Here is a 13,161-nt window from a genome sequence, read left to right as displayed (position 1 = left end):
TACGCCTTACCTGGCCCCTCTCAGTACTGGCACTTGGTTTCTCTGTGTGTGGACCTGCCAGTAGTGTCGGCTGTGACCAATGCTCTTTACTGAATCTAAATCTCTAATGCAATAACACGAATTCCCCTCTTTCTTGGGAAAATACCAACATGAGTTAAGATGATGTAGAACACAATATGCTGAAATGCTGGTGTTCCCAGGTCCCTAGGTAATTTTGGGGGGACTTCTATGGAGTTCACACACAGTGTTGGCTTTTAGACTAGTTGTTGACCTGCTATGAAACAAAGAAGATGGAGTGCCCAAGAGACCCTAGTTATCAGCCTCGTGTGTTAATCACTGCAGGAGATTCCCTTGTAGGAGTGCATAGAGCTCAGGAGAGGTGGTAGGTGTTGCTAGAAGGAAGTGCTAAGGTAACACACTTCTCCCTCTTCACTTTTGTTCTTTCTATCACTTCAGCTTGTGATGTCCTGTCAGGGCTTCATTTCAGGGAAATAGGTTAGGTCTGGGCTATTCCTGGTAGCCAAAGCTACCATAAATATTGAGATTCAGTGAAGCTTTTCTTTTATCTTTTTTTATATATATAATTTTCCTTTCATTGTTTATGCTTGGTTAGTGTTTGGGAAAGCTTTTACCTTACAGCACAAGGGTTAGGAATACTCAGAAATAGTTGTTGTTTGCAAGCTGAATTCCTGACAGGAATAACTGGGGAAAGACTGACGTTTGCCACAAGTATAAGCTGTTTTTCAAACACTACTAAGGCAGAGTGGTAACAGGGATACTTTCAAAAATTAGGTTTATCCATAATTTCATGTGAGTGTTAAATATTGGTATAATACCTAATTATTTTCTGTTCTGTGTTCTTTCTGTAGCAATGGATTCAAAACACTTAGAATATGAATATAAGCCACAGATAGCTGGGAGATGTAGATGAAAGCATGATATCTGAAATTATATGAAACCCTGCATTAGTTGTGCTGTTTAGCACAGGGGAGCGTGGGGTATGCACTAATGTGCCATGGGGGCCCTCCAGCCGGGTTTATTGCCATCAGCTTGTCCCAGTGCTTCCTGGAGCTCTGAGTGGAAAGTGGCACAGCAAAGGAAGCACTAGGTGGGCTTGGACAGACTCTAAGCTAAAATACTTCTGAAACATCTTGGTTTTACCAAGTCAGAGTCCCGCTGGAGTGGTACTGTGTTGGTCTGCCCTCGAGCTGCCTTTTGTCTCTCTGGCATCTCTGTTGATAACATTAATGCAGAATGTGAAAGCTGTTGTCTGACCATTGATAACCAGGGGATAGTTATCTTGAAATGCTTATGATAGTTTGGTTCACCTTGCTCCCCACAGGTATGTTTTTTCTTACTATATGGAAAGACTAGGAATTTTATTCTGCTCTAGGAATGTTTATTTAAATTATTAGGATGAGCACAGCTGAACATAATGCATGTTTTTCTTCTCCTGCTTCTAGTAAGCACAATGAAATGTTTAATCTATGCTAGAAATAAACGTCTTAAGAAATGGGTGCATTAATGCAACATTTTTTTCGAGTGCTAGTATCCCTTTATGCTCTGACTACTAAGTGATTTTTTTATGGAAGGTTTTCTTCAATTTTCATTTTTTTCATGTTTAATACATTGAAGTGAATTTTTGCAAAGCAAAATATGTTTCTGTGTGATTGGTGTTATCTCACGCCTCCGCTGCCGTAGCTGTCCGTGGAGGACTTCCGAGGGCTGGTGCCCGCTGTCACGCAGCGACCGCGTTGTGGGAGCCTCGGAGTGCTCCAGCAGCTCTGGGTAACGCTGGTGTAAGCTGCTCCTCCGGGGCAGGCAAAACGGCGGTGTTTGCTCAACTCGGCCTTTTGTTAACTGAGGTTCTGACGGTTGGAAATGTCGGATAAGTCTTAGGAGATTATTTGAGGGCTTTAAATAAGTGACATTATTTGTCATGCTTCCCTTGCAAAGAAGCCCGGAGAGGAGGCAGAAGCGCTTTTATATCTTAAATAATGCTCAGGCTTTTAAAGCGAGTTCTTCAAATCTCAATAAGCAGTATAAATATTTTCTTTAATCCACAAACAGCATTTCTCTGGCATTAAGCCGTACATCTTGACAGGCTTTCTAAAGAGTAAAATAGACAAAAAGGCTTGACTGGAAGTGAGGTGAGTTTCCTGAGCTGCCTGGACTATGTTCTCTTTGATATAGTGTGGTTCTACTTGCTTGATGTCAAAAGTCGGTTTGTTTGTTTTTTGCAAAAGCACTGTACTAATTTGTTATAATCTGCTGTGGAGGCTGGAAGCTTGTTTCTGAAACGCAGGCAGCTTCCAAGGCTCACCCCAGCATCCCGTGGTGTCTGTCACTGTCCCACAGTCCTCTTCATAGCACGGTGAAACTAAACTCAGCACTTCTAATGAAATGAGACTGGAAGTTAAGGCCTTGTGAACATCGTTCTTAAAGTATACCATGAATATTTAGTTCCTTTTTGACCATTTCAGTCTTAAAAGGCACACAGGAGAAGATCTGAGGTGCTGCACAGCCGCTGTGTGGACGTGGAAGCGCAAGGGCAGGGCCCACTGCTGCCTGTGGAGGCACTGGGCTCAGTCCTGTCCTGGCTGTCTGTGCCCGGGGAGCTGCTGGGGAGCAGCCTGGCGGTTTTACTGATTCAGCCCAAACGTGAGGGCTGCTTTCTGTTGCCCACAGTTGTTTATTATGAATTAGCATGGAAGTGGACTGTGACGGATCTTGCTGGATATCTTGTCATCGGCTTAATGTAGTCTGAACAAAACTCTTTCTTCCTCTGACCTGTCATTACCCCACTCTGTTGCTGCTCACATTCGCGTTTTTCTGGTCACTCCAGGCTGTAGCCTAGGAAGCACCGAATCTCTCTTGCACCTTACACCAGCAGCGTGTGTCCTTTGCTTTCTGCAGAAGTCTTCTGTTGTGTGGAGTGTGAATTCTGCTGCTGTAGTCTGGCACTTCTCCTGGGGCAGTTCATTCAAGGTTTGGTTTTTAGGATTCTTTCCATACTCTAGTCAAATCTTTCCCTTCCAAAGCATAAAGTAGGTACTATTCTGTGTAGCAGACACTGCTACGAAGCATAAACATGCTTATTCTTTTTTGGTTGTTTTCATGACTTTCCTTATCTTCTGTTACCCATGTCAGAGAACAGCTGACAAATAAGCATTAAAAGCCTGGGTCTTAAAGTATTTTAGGAACAGAGATGTCTGTTAGAATCATACTGTATTTAATTTCTAGTCTTTGCCTCAGAGCTGGGCTGTGCTAATCCTGCTTTCCGCTCTGTTTTGCAGACTTACAACAAGCAGGCCATGCAGAGGAGAGGATATGCTGAATTCTAATAGCATCAGTTGCTAGAAAATGGAAGTTGGTGTTAGGCACTTACGGTGTTCTGGGTTTACAGTAGAACCATGTTGTACCCTTGACACTGATGGTTTTTTGTGTGCCTTTAAGATAGGCAAAGCAAAAAAGATCATCTTCCTAGGGTGCTTTTTGTTACCTACTGTTTTTCCTGTATCCCTTTCTCAAGTATCTCTTCTCATGCAAAAAAACTTATGCTTCTACTCATGGTTTTCAGAGGCTGTTTTTTCTCTAAACTTTTGTTACTTTTTTCTAAGCGCAGTCAGAGCACTTGGCCCAATAAAAATAAGATGAATAATATGAAAAACAAAAACCCACAACCAGGTTGAGATGGGGAACAATATACAAACTCATATTTGTGGCTATACTTGGGAAGTATCATTGTTTCTCTTTGTGGGGCTTGGTGGTTTGTTTTTTTGTTTGTTTGTTTGTTTTTCTTCTTGGATTGGAGGCTTAGAGCCTGTTTCAGACCACTTCAGTCTTGCAGTTGTTAGCTGATATTGCTGAATTGTGTACTTTGCTATTTCTAGACTCCTGGTTCAGTGTCCAGCCTCGGTAGCACTGCCAGCATTTGTTTTCCTTTGACACAGGTGAGGGCAGCGTTATGTAGTGTTAGTGTAGCCAGCAGGACCAGGGAGGTGATTGTCCCCCTGTACTCTGCTCTGGTGAGGCCACACCTTGAGTGCTGTGTTCACATTTGGGCCTCTCAGTACAAGAATGACATGGAGGCTGTGGAGCATGTCCAGAGCAGGGCTACGAAGCTGGTGAAGGGCCTGGAGCACAAGTCCTGTGAGAAGCAGCTGAGGGAACTGCAGGTGTTGTGTCTGGAGCAGAGGAGGCTCAGGGGAGACCTCATTGCTCTCTACAACTACCTGAAAGGAAAGTGTGGGGAAGTGGGCATCGGCCTCTTCTCACAGATGACCAGTGATAGGACTAGAGGGAATGGCCTCAAGTTGCACCAGGGGAGGTTCAGGCTGGAAATGAGGAGACATTTCTTCTCAGAAAGAGCAGTCAGGCACTGGGATGGGCTGCCCAGGGAGGTGGTGGAGTCACCGTCCCTGGGGGTGTTCAAGGAGAGGTTGGACGTGGTGCTTAGGGACATGGGTTAGTGGGTGACATTGGTGGTAGGGGGAGGGGTGGACCAGATGATCTTGGAGGTCTCTTCTAACCTTTATGCTTCTGTGTAGGACCATGCCTCCCACACACTGTTAACCACTCCCTGGTATTTTGTCTGTCACACGTTACAGGGGAGCTTTTTCAATTGCCTGCTGTGTGCAGAAGCGTGCTGGGTCTGGCTGGGATGGAGTTAACTTTCCCTGCAGCAGCCCACGTAGCGCTGTGCTGTGCACTGGCAGCTAGAGCAGCCCTGATATCCAGCCCATGTTGTGTCTACTGCTGAGCAGTGCTGGCACGGCCTCAGGGCCCCTCCAAACCCCACAGCCAGCAGGCTGGGGGTGGGCAGGAGATGGGGAGGAAGCATCCCCAGGGCAGCTGACCCAAACCGAAGAGGTATTCCGTACCATGTGGTGTGACACTCAGCAGTAAAAGCTGGGAAAGGGGAAGGAGGGGGAGGCTGTCATTATGAAGACGTCTGCCCACCCGAACAGCCGCTATGCATATCGAGGCCTTGCTTCCCAGGATGTGGCCAAACATCACTCACTGATAAGAAGTAGAAAATAATCTTCTTCCCTCTGTGCTTCCATGTGGCCTTTGCTTCCTTTTCTTTTGAGGAGGGGGAGTGAGAGAGTGCTTGTGGCAGAGTCTAGCTGCCCAGCTGGGTAAAACCACCACAAGAAGATAGGTTGCAGATTTGCTTTTAGTGTTGCAAAGATCGGTGTAGTCTGCATGGAAGCTTCTTCCCTAGGGCTGTTAAGATGTCTTTTCAAAAACTGAATCTTTCTGATCATTGTGGTAATGTTTTCAGATAATATATCTAGCACTTGGATCAGCATTTGGTCAGACTTGCTATCCCACCTCCCAGTGTTTACTGTTTTTTTTTTTCTGCATTGACTAATGCTGACAGTTTTTCAAGAGAAATGCTTTTTAAGAAACAGCCCTGTGCGCTAATTCAGTTGCTCTTTTTAGCATTCAGTGGTTTCATCTGAAAAAAAAATCCTCTGGGAATTACCTTGAAAATGTGTACTTCTTGCTTTGCTTTATTTTACTTTGCCATCATTGTTGCTCTGTAAATACTACTATGAGGGATTTAGATTATTAGTCAACAAAATCCATGCAGAGATTTGTCCACTCCTCTGTTTTTTTCTCTGCATCCAGACAAATTTAATGAAAGCATTTTTCTGTAAGTAGTAGCAGAAATGTTAAACTTTTTTTCTTTTTTTTCCTTTTTTTTTTCTGGAAGAATTATTGGAGAGCTTGAATTACCAACTGTTTTACTTCTTTGTTAAATTGAGTATAGTGAGTCTCCCAGGTGTGTTGGTAATTTTAGAAGAATTCAGGAATAGAAGTGGCTTTCCAACCAGGACCATGAGGTCTGGCCTGTATGCTGTTGTGCATACTGTAATAAACAAGAAGTACATTTCTAATTAACAACCAACCTCTCCCAATTGCTGCACCCCCGCCCCCCCCCCCCCCCCCAAAAAAGAAAAAAAAAAAAAGGAGGAAATCCATGAACATTTTGGGTCTTCAGTGGTGATCATCAAGCACCAAAGTTGGTGGGAAGGGAAAAACAAGCAGCCTCTGCCCATCTACCTGTGCAGGACACCTTTCAATGGAAATACTTTCAAATGACTTCTGTCTTCCTCTTAATCATTATGTATGCCACCACCATGTCAGTGTGTCAGCAGGGTGGCTGTTTTTACAACCAGGTAGTTCAAGCTGGAAGAGAACATTTACTTTTTGAGGTCTTTCAAGTTCCTTTTTAAATCTGAAGGTCTGCACAATGTAACATACTCTTCCTCCTCAATTGAAGGCTGTAAATGTGTAACTTGAGTGGGATGAAATAAAGCTGTGTCGCTTCTGTTATTTCCTGCGTTGCCAGAAGGGATGGGCGGGCTTTTATTATTAGAGGTTATGCCTGTTTCAAATTTCCAGGATTTGAAATAGATAAAGGGGATTTTAAAAAGAAAAACCATACTGCTGTGAATTCAGCAGACCTCCTGTCACTCATCTTAATTGGGAATAGCTTATACCTGAGTGGCAGGAACCCTCTTTCTCTGGATGAGCTTGAAACTCAAGAGGAGTTGGGTGTTAGGAGTTGATACCTGCCAGAACTTAGGTTCTGCTTCCTGTTCAGTTGGGTGTGGGAAGCCATGAGCTTCGAAGCAAAATAACAGCTGTTCTTCAGCCAATCTGTTCTGTTGTGTTCCTATGGATATTGTGGGCAATAACAGATTTTTCTGTTCTTCACAGGTATATTCAGTCACTATTCCCTAACAAGGCAGTCTATATGCTGATAGAAGCATAGCTGCATGACCCTATTGTAGGGGCTTTTCAAAAGTTCCATGTATCATGAGCTGGTTTTGACTTCATTGTAAACTGCTGATGACCTAAAAGTACCAGATAGTTTTTTTTTTTTTTTTTTTTTAAATATATGTATGTATATCACAGTGAATATTGTAAAAAGGATAGAAGTTTTCTGAAGTGATCTGCTTATAATTCATAATTGAATCTGATGCCTAGTGATATTTCTGTTACCTTAAGACTTGAAAACATAATGTAAATGTCTTATTTCAGAGGTTAAGAAGATTATCCACAAAATACAGAACAGAGAAGATCTACCCAACAGCCACCGGTGAAAAGGAAGAAAATGTTAAAAAGAATAGATACAAGGATATATTGCCATGTAAGTCTGATTCGTGTATTAATAAAGGATAAAGGAGAATGTTTGTTACTCTTAAGATATCGTAAATTTTACTACTTAGTTATTACTGAAAGGCAAAATTGGAGGTACTTTGAAAGATAACTTTATATAAAGTTTTTGTTTTTAACTGAGAAGGCAAAGTAAGTAAAGGCTAATATATTATGTTAGGAGATCTATCACCTAAAGAAAATGTTAGCTAGGAGGCAAGACGCGTAGAGCTGATGCTTTCATTTTAACTTGGAATAGTCTAGAACTTTGCTATGTGCTTAGCTGTATTATTTTTTTTTCTTCAGAGCATGTTGTTCATGGTAGAAAATAAACATGTGTCAGCATAAGATCTAGATGAAATTTTAAGAAGCCTTAAGGAGCCTGGGTTTGTGGTATGAAGTAAAATAGATCTAGCTTTTGCGGGTTCATATCCTGCAAACCATGTCTGAGAGCATTCAGTGCTGGATTATCTTCTGTTTGTGTTTTGCTAGAGCCCAAATGAGATTGTTTCATGTACAAACATAAAATGTGAGTCAGAGGAGAATTTAAATTTAAATTTTAAAACCACCAATGTATGGGTATACCAGATCTTATAATGATAAGATTGCCTGTTGCAGGTTCACTTTGTTTATCTCGTGAGACCATGTATCTCAGTGGCTTTTACTGTGCTTCTTAAAATGGAGAGCTGACAACAAGATTAAAGGCTAATCTTCTGACAAACGCCATTTTTCATATACCAGAAGATTAACAACAGATACTTCTGAGAAAGAAGCAGAGTAAGAAGTGTTTAGAGGGTTATAGGCTATATGAAGTTTAAAATGGTCTCAAGCATCATTAGCTTTCATTTTCAAGATGTATTCTGGTAATAAACTTCAGAGAATGATTGTGTTTCAGACTGTTGTGTACTTGTTGCTTATTTCTCTACTGAGGGAACCTTTTTACCATCTATCAGAGCTTGGAGCCACACTTAGAGCAGTAAACTTTGCCCTAGAGCCACAGGCCCTAGACTTTAACAAGGTGGACGTGGTGTCCACTGCTGCATTGAGAAGGAGACATACGTGATATTAAGCTCAAATGCAGAAAAATAGTTGAATGCCACCGGGTTTTTTGTTTTTAATTGTGAGGAAACATGTTTAATTCTGTGACACAAAGAGAAAGTTATTACCATGTATTTATACCCTTTCTTCCATCTTCCATGCCCGTGTTTGGATGGATCATTAAAAATACAGGAAAGTATCAGTAGCACCTAGACTGATTCTATGGGATACAATTGCCACTGTGGCAGTAAATGACGGCAACCAGAGTGGGGGATGAGCTTTTCTTTCACTTATATAAAAATAAAAACGGAGGCATTGGGATCCAAAAGGATGCACAGTCAGGGAAAATGAACAAACCCCAAGCTGCCAATGAGGAAAACTGAAGGTACACCTTTAGTTAAAACAATGAGTATCTTCAAATACTGAAAAGTTTCAGCAAAAGTGATGGGAGACAGCTTGACAGAGAAATGAAAGCTAGGAGATGTTTTGGAGGAGGGAGAGAGAATGATTTTTTTCTGCTTATTTTCTGTAAATCTAGAGGATTACAAATGTAACTTAATCAGACATTAACACTACTTATCAGAATTCTTGCTACTACCAGAGAGATCTGTATCTGAATACTAAGTCAACACAGGCTTCAGAGTAAACGTGTGCATGGTCGTGTTACAACTTATGAAGCCCTTCTAAGTGATAATTCAATCAACCATGGTGTTCACTGACTAGCTGAAGACACTAATTTGTATCTACGTACAAAGATAAAAAATAAAGAGCAAGCACTTAATCTTCTTGGAACTTGCAATGGAGTTTTTCTTGGAGAATTCTATTTTGAGTTAACACTGTAGAAGAGCTTGAGCTGTGGCAGGTAAAGGAAGGCTATACATGTTGACATTTGGAAACTGCTCTAGGATTTTTGATCTGTGCTGAGAAGATAGAAGCTCTGCTTTAATTATTCTGATCTGTCATGTGAAAATACTTGTTAGTATTAAGTTTGTAACATCAGTGCATGTTCATAGAGTTCACATTTTGCACTGTGTGTGTGATAATGTATTACAGTGTAATATGCTTTAGGGGTTTCTCTGGGCTGTTATTTAAGAGCGTTGTCTTTGTGTTAATCTAAGCTTGTTTTTTAGAAAGCGTTACAGGGTAATCAACTGGTTTTTGCATATCATCAGGACTCTAGCAAAAAAAAAAAAATCATCCTGGAAGCTTTTTGTAAGAGCTTTCTGTATAGCAGTAACTCTTAGCATATACTTTTAGGCATTTGTTACCAGTGATACTTCTGGAAAAAAAAGAAAACCAAACCCACAAACCATATTTCCTCTTTAGGAATGGATAGACTTGTTCTTTATTAGAGCTTCAAGTACAGAAGAAACATAAAAGTTTCAGCAGCTGCTCTGTGGCTGAGGGACTTGATCATGGGAACAGAAAGTAACAAATTGCTTGAGCAGATGCTGGTTCTGCAGACACTTGTGTTCCCTCATTCAAATCTATAGGGTAACTTTTGTCAGTCTTGATTTCCAGTTTAATGTAATACTAAATTAAATAAGAAGGCTTTTATTGTAGAAACAATTTGAGTGATATTTTTGTGCTAGCTAGGAAATACTGGTATCAAGAAGAGCTGGAAAGGCTGGCAAACCTGTCAACCACCTACTCTCTTCCTTAGTAAGAAGCATCGAGTTGCTTCTGTTTGAAGATGCACTGATTCTTTCATCGTTGAAAAGAATTCCAAGAGGCTTAGTTTGTTCTGTCAACAAATAGTAAATATTTCTTAAAGATTGCTGAGGATCTCCAAAGATCTGTTGTTCTTAAAGGAAACTTTTTTTCTTTGAGACAGTCACTGATGATCAGGGTAGAAATTTCTTAAGTTCAAGCCCTCTAAATGAAGGCATCAACTGCTTCTTGTTTAGCAGGGACATGTTCTGTGCCCTAGCAAAGTGCCCAGCCTAGTGTTTGGCCAGTCTGTGCCAAAGCAATAAACCACAGTGCACGTTTTGTGTTGTAGTAGTTGATGGGCTCCTCCTTGGCAGAGCCATTGAGACCTGCCCACTGCTTTAGCTATGCAGTGGTGTTTGACTCTTTCTGCTTCCTGAATACAGGAGGCTTTCCTTTAATTCTTGCTATCGTGGTCTGTGGTAATATTGTGTAACTACCATTTTGCTTGCTTCTGATAAATTGAATTTTGCCTCTTTGTAATGAATCACACTTCAAATCCATTAATTGGAACTCTGAAAAGTTGAGCATTAGAAGCACGTAGCAGTAGGAGCTATTCTGCTTATCCCTACCTGAGCTGGGTTATCTGTAAGTTGTTTTCAGTAACTGACTGACTTGCTTCCATGACATACGTTTTGAGGAACATTACTTGCTTCTATGACTTGAGTTTGGGAAACGTTTTTAATGCTTAACTTGTACGCTTCGTATATACACTGTATATTTCCTGTTACATGCTGCTTTAAATGTTCACATTTTTAATTAAATATATATATTTTTCTTCTAGTCGATCATAGCCGGGTTAAACTGACTTTAAAAACTCCCCCCCAAGATTCAGACTACATTAATGCAAACTTTATTAAGGTATGTATTGTTATCTTAATGGTTTTAAAAGTTGTTCTAAGTTTTTATTTCAGATCGGTGCAGTTTTAATGTTGCAGTCTGAGTTTAGAATTCAAAGCCATGAGGAAAAATTTTCTTTCACTGTGGCTTTGAATAAATTTACAAACCTAATGTCTTTTTATAAAGCAATTTAAGTTCTAATACTGCTCTAAGTTGAAATATAATATGAAATACTTCAAAGTCACAATCGACCAAATTGGAACTTTTTACCATAGCAGAGTTAAATACAATTGTTTTAACAGTTGATTTCATTAAAAGTATCAGATTTTGAGAAGCTGTTTTAAGAGATCCTAAATAAGGCAAATTATTTGCTAGTATGTACTTCTTGCTGTTCATTGTGGATGTGCTGCAATGGAATTGTACCTAACATTCTTAAAACCAAGCCAGAATTTGGAGGGGAAAAAAAAAGTTTAGACTTCAGTTTCAAACGGTGTATTTCCTGGCCTTTTGCTGTAGTCTTATTCTGATGCTGTTTCTAACAGTAATGCTAATTCAGAAACAGGTGTTCATGTACATCTTGTTTCTTGAATATTTAGCTTGAAAAGCTAAATGTAAATGTCTTCAAGTTTTATATACAACAATCTTTAAAATTTTGTTGTTTGTTTTTTTTTTTTTTTTTTTAAATATGGTATTCCTTAAATTTTTTTCAAGGAGGGTGCTTTAACAGAAATAATCAAATTTTGATCATTAAATATGTAATAAACAATGAGGACTTAAAGAGAATGTTCATAATTGGAATATAGAGAAGTTATTAGTGTTATGTTTTCCATTGCAGTCTCTCTCAGCACAGTATCTTTTATCTTAGACCCACGTGAAATCACCAGCAAAATTCCTGCTAATGTAAATGGGAATCATGTTTCATCTTCACCCTTCCTGTTGGATCCAAAAAGATTAATTTTACATAATTATAAATGAAAACTTTTTATTCAGTGTGGATAAGTTTTCTTTGTAAACATTAATGGTTCCTTTGTGCAATTGTAGGGAGTACACGGGCCGAAAGCATATGTTGCTACCCAGGGACCATTAGCAAATACAGTAATAGACTTCTGGAGGATGATATGGGAATACAATGTTGCCGTAAGTACCTACTTAAAAACAAAAATTGTGTATTACTTTATTTCATGGTACAGGAATTGTGTATTTTTTTTGTCTGAGATAGCTCTTATCAAGAATAATGATGGTGATTTAGTCAATTTTTTAGCAGTAGTCCATCTCAAATTTGAATTTTGTAGCTAAAATAGCATTCTGTATGTCATTATCGAATTTAATAATGTGAATGAAATGTATTAATTTAAGTCTGTCTGGAATCATGCATTTTTATTAATAGGTCAGTACTTGATTATGTTTCCCCTTTACAAGACCTTACAGCTCTGATTTAATGTGGTCTGGCAATATCAGACACAGAAGCATTTGAAACAAAAGCCTACCTTTCTACTGATGTTAATTTTGGGTTCCTTGTTGGTTTATATTTCCTGTTCAATCAGTTACTGTCAGGTGTTAACTTGTATTATTCAACATGGACTTGCCTAAGAAATTAGTATTTCTGCAATTAATTTTGGTTGTTTTTTTTTGTTTGTTTTACCCGATGCATAAAATGTAGTTACTTATTACTGTAACAAGTAGCATATCTTTTGGTGCTTTTTATTGTATTATTCTTTATTGTATTTTATTGTATTACTGTTGTGGATTATTTTGTATGGGATAAAACTTGGATACTATTTTAGAATTAAAAGAACATGCATCTGCAGGTAAGAAGATAATATTAATTAGTCTCTTCAATAGTTTAAAGTGTATCTGTGTCTTCTTGGTTAGAAGCAAGCAGTAAAGTGTGAATTTACTTGATCTAAAGCCAGCTAATGTCAAGTGCTGTTTTCTTTTCAGATAATTGTAATGGCCTGTCGAGAATTTGAAATGGGGAGGGTAAGTATGTTAATATGAACATAAGCGAGCATTGCCTGTGTAGGACAATATGCCAATACCCATGAAACTGTGAAATCCATAGCTATAAAAGTAATCTGCCAGACTGAATGAGACATATCCTTACATTTCTGTGCAAAGCAAGTAATGATGTGACTGCTTTTCCCTTTTCTGTTCATAGTGTTATATTATTATCTAGGTAGGAGTTCGATCAGTGCAATATGCATTATACCTTTGTATAAAGAACTGAACTAGTTGTCTGTTTCTGGACACTTTGAATAAAGTTCTTTTACTTTGAATAAAAGTCCTGCTCTTATTGGAATGTAGGCCAACTAACAAAATCCTGAGTCCTTCAGAATTTCCTGTCAATTGATACAGCTGCAAAAACAATCTATCTTCTTAAATCTCTGTTGTATTCTTAAGACT

General features: G+C 39.4%; 1 protein-coding gene across 1 annotated transcript in view; it reads left to right on the top strand.

Moving 5' to 3' along the window:
* Window positions 1-13,161, top strand: part of PTPN12 (protein tyrosine phosphatase non-receptor type 12) — a 73,718-nt gene that overhangs the window by 27,045 nt on the left and 33,512 nt on the right. The window contains exons 2-5 of the mRNA XM_035336019.1: window positions 7,057-7,165; window positions 10,703-10,779; window positions 11,800-11,895; window positions 12,700-12,738. Of these exons, the coding sequence (XP_035191910.1) occupies window positions 7,057-7,165; window positions 10,703-10,779; window positions 11,800-11,895; window positions 12,700-12,738 (321 nt within the window). The remainder of the gene's footprint in view (window positions 1-7,056; window positions 7,166-10,702; window positions 10,780-11,799; window positions 11,896-12,699; window positions 12,739-13,161) is intronic.

This window comes from Oxyura jamaicensis, chromosome 1 (genome assembly GCF_011077185.1).
Source record: "Oxyura jamaicensis isolate SHBP4307 breed ruddy duck chromosome 1, BPBGC_Ojam_1.0, whole genome shotgun sequence".
NCBI lineage: Eukaryota > Metazoa > Chordata > Aves > Anseriformes > Anatidae > Oxyura > Oxyura jamaicensis.
This window is presented reverse-complemented; position numbering and strand designations above follow the sequence as displayed.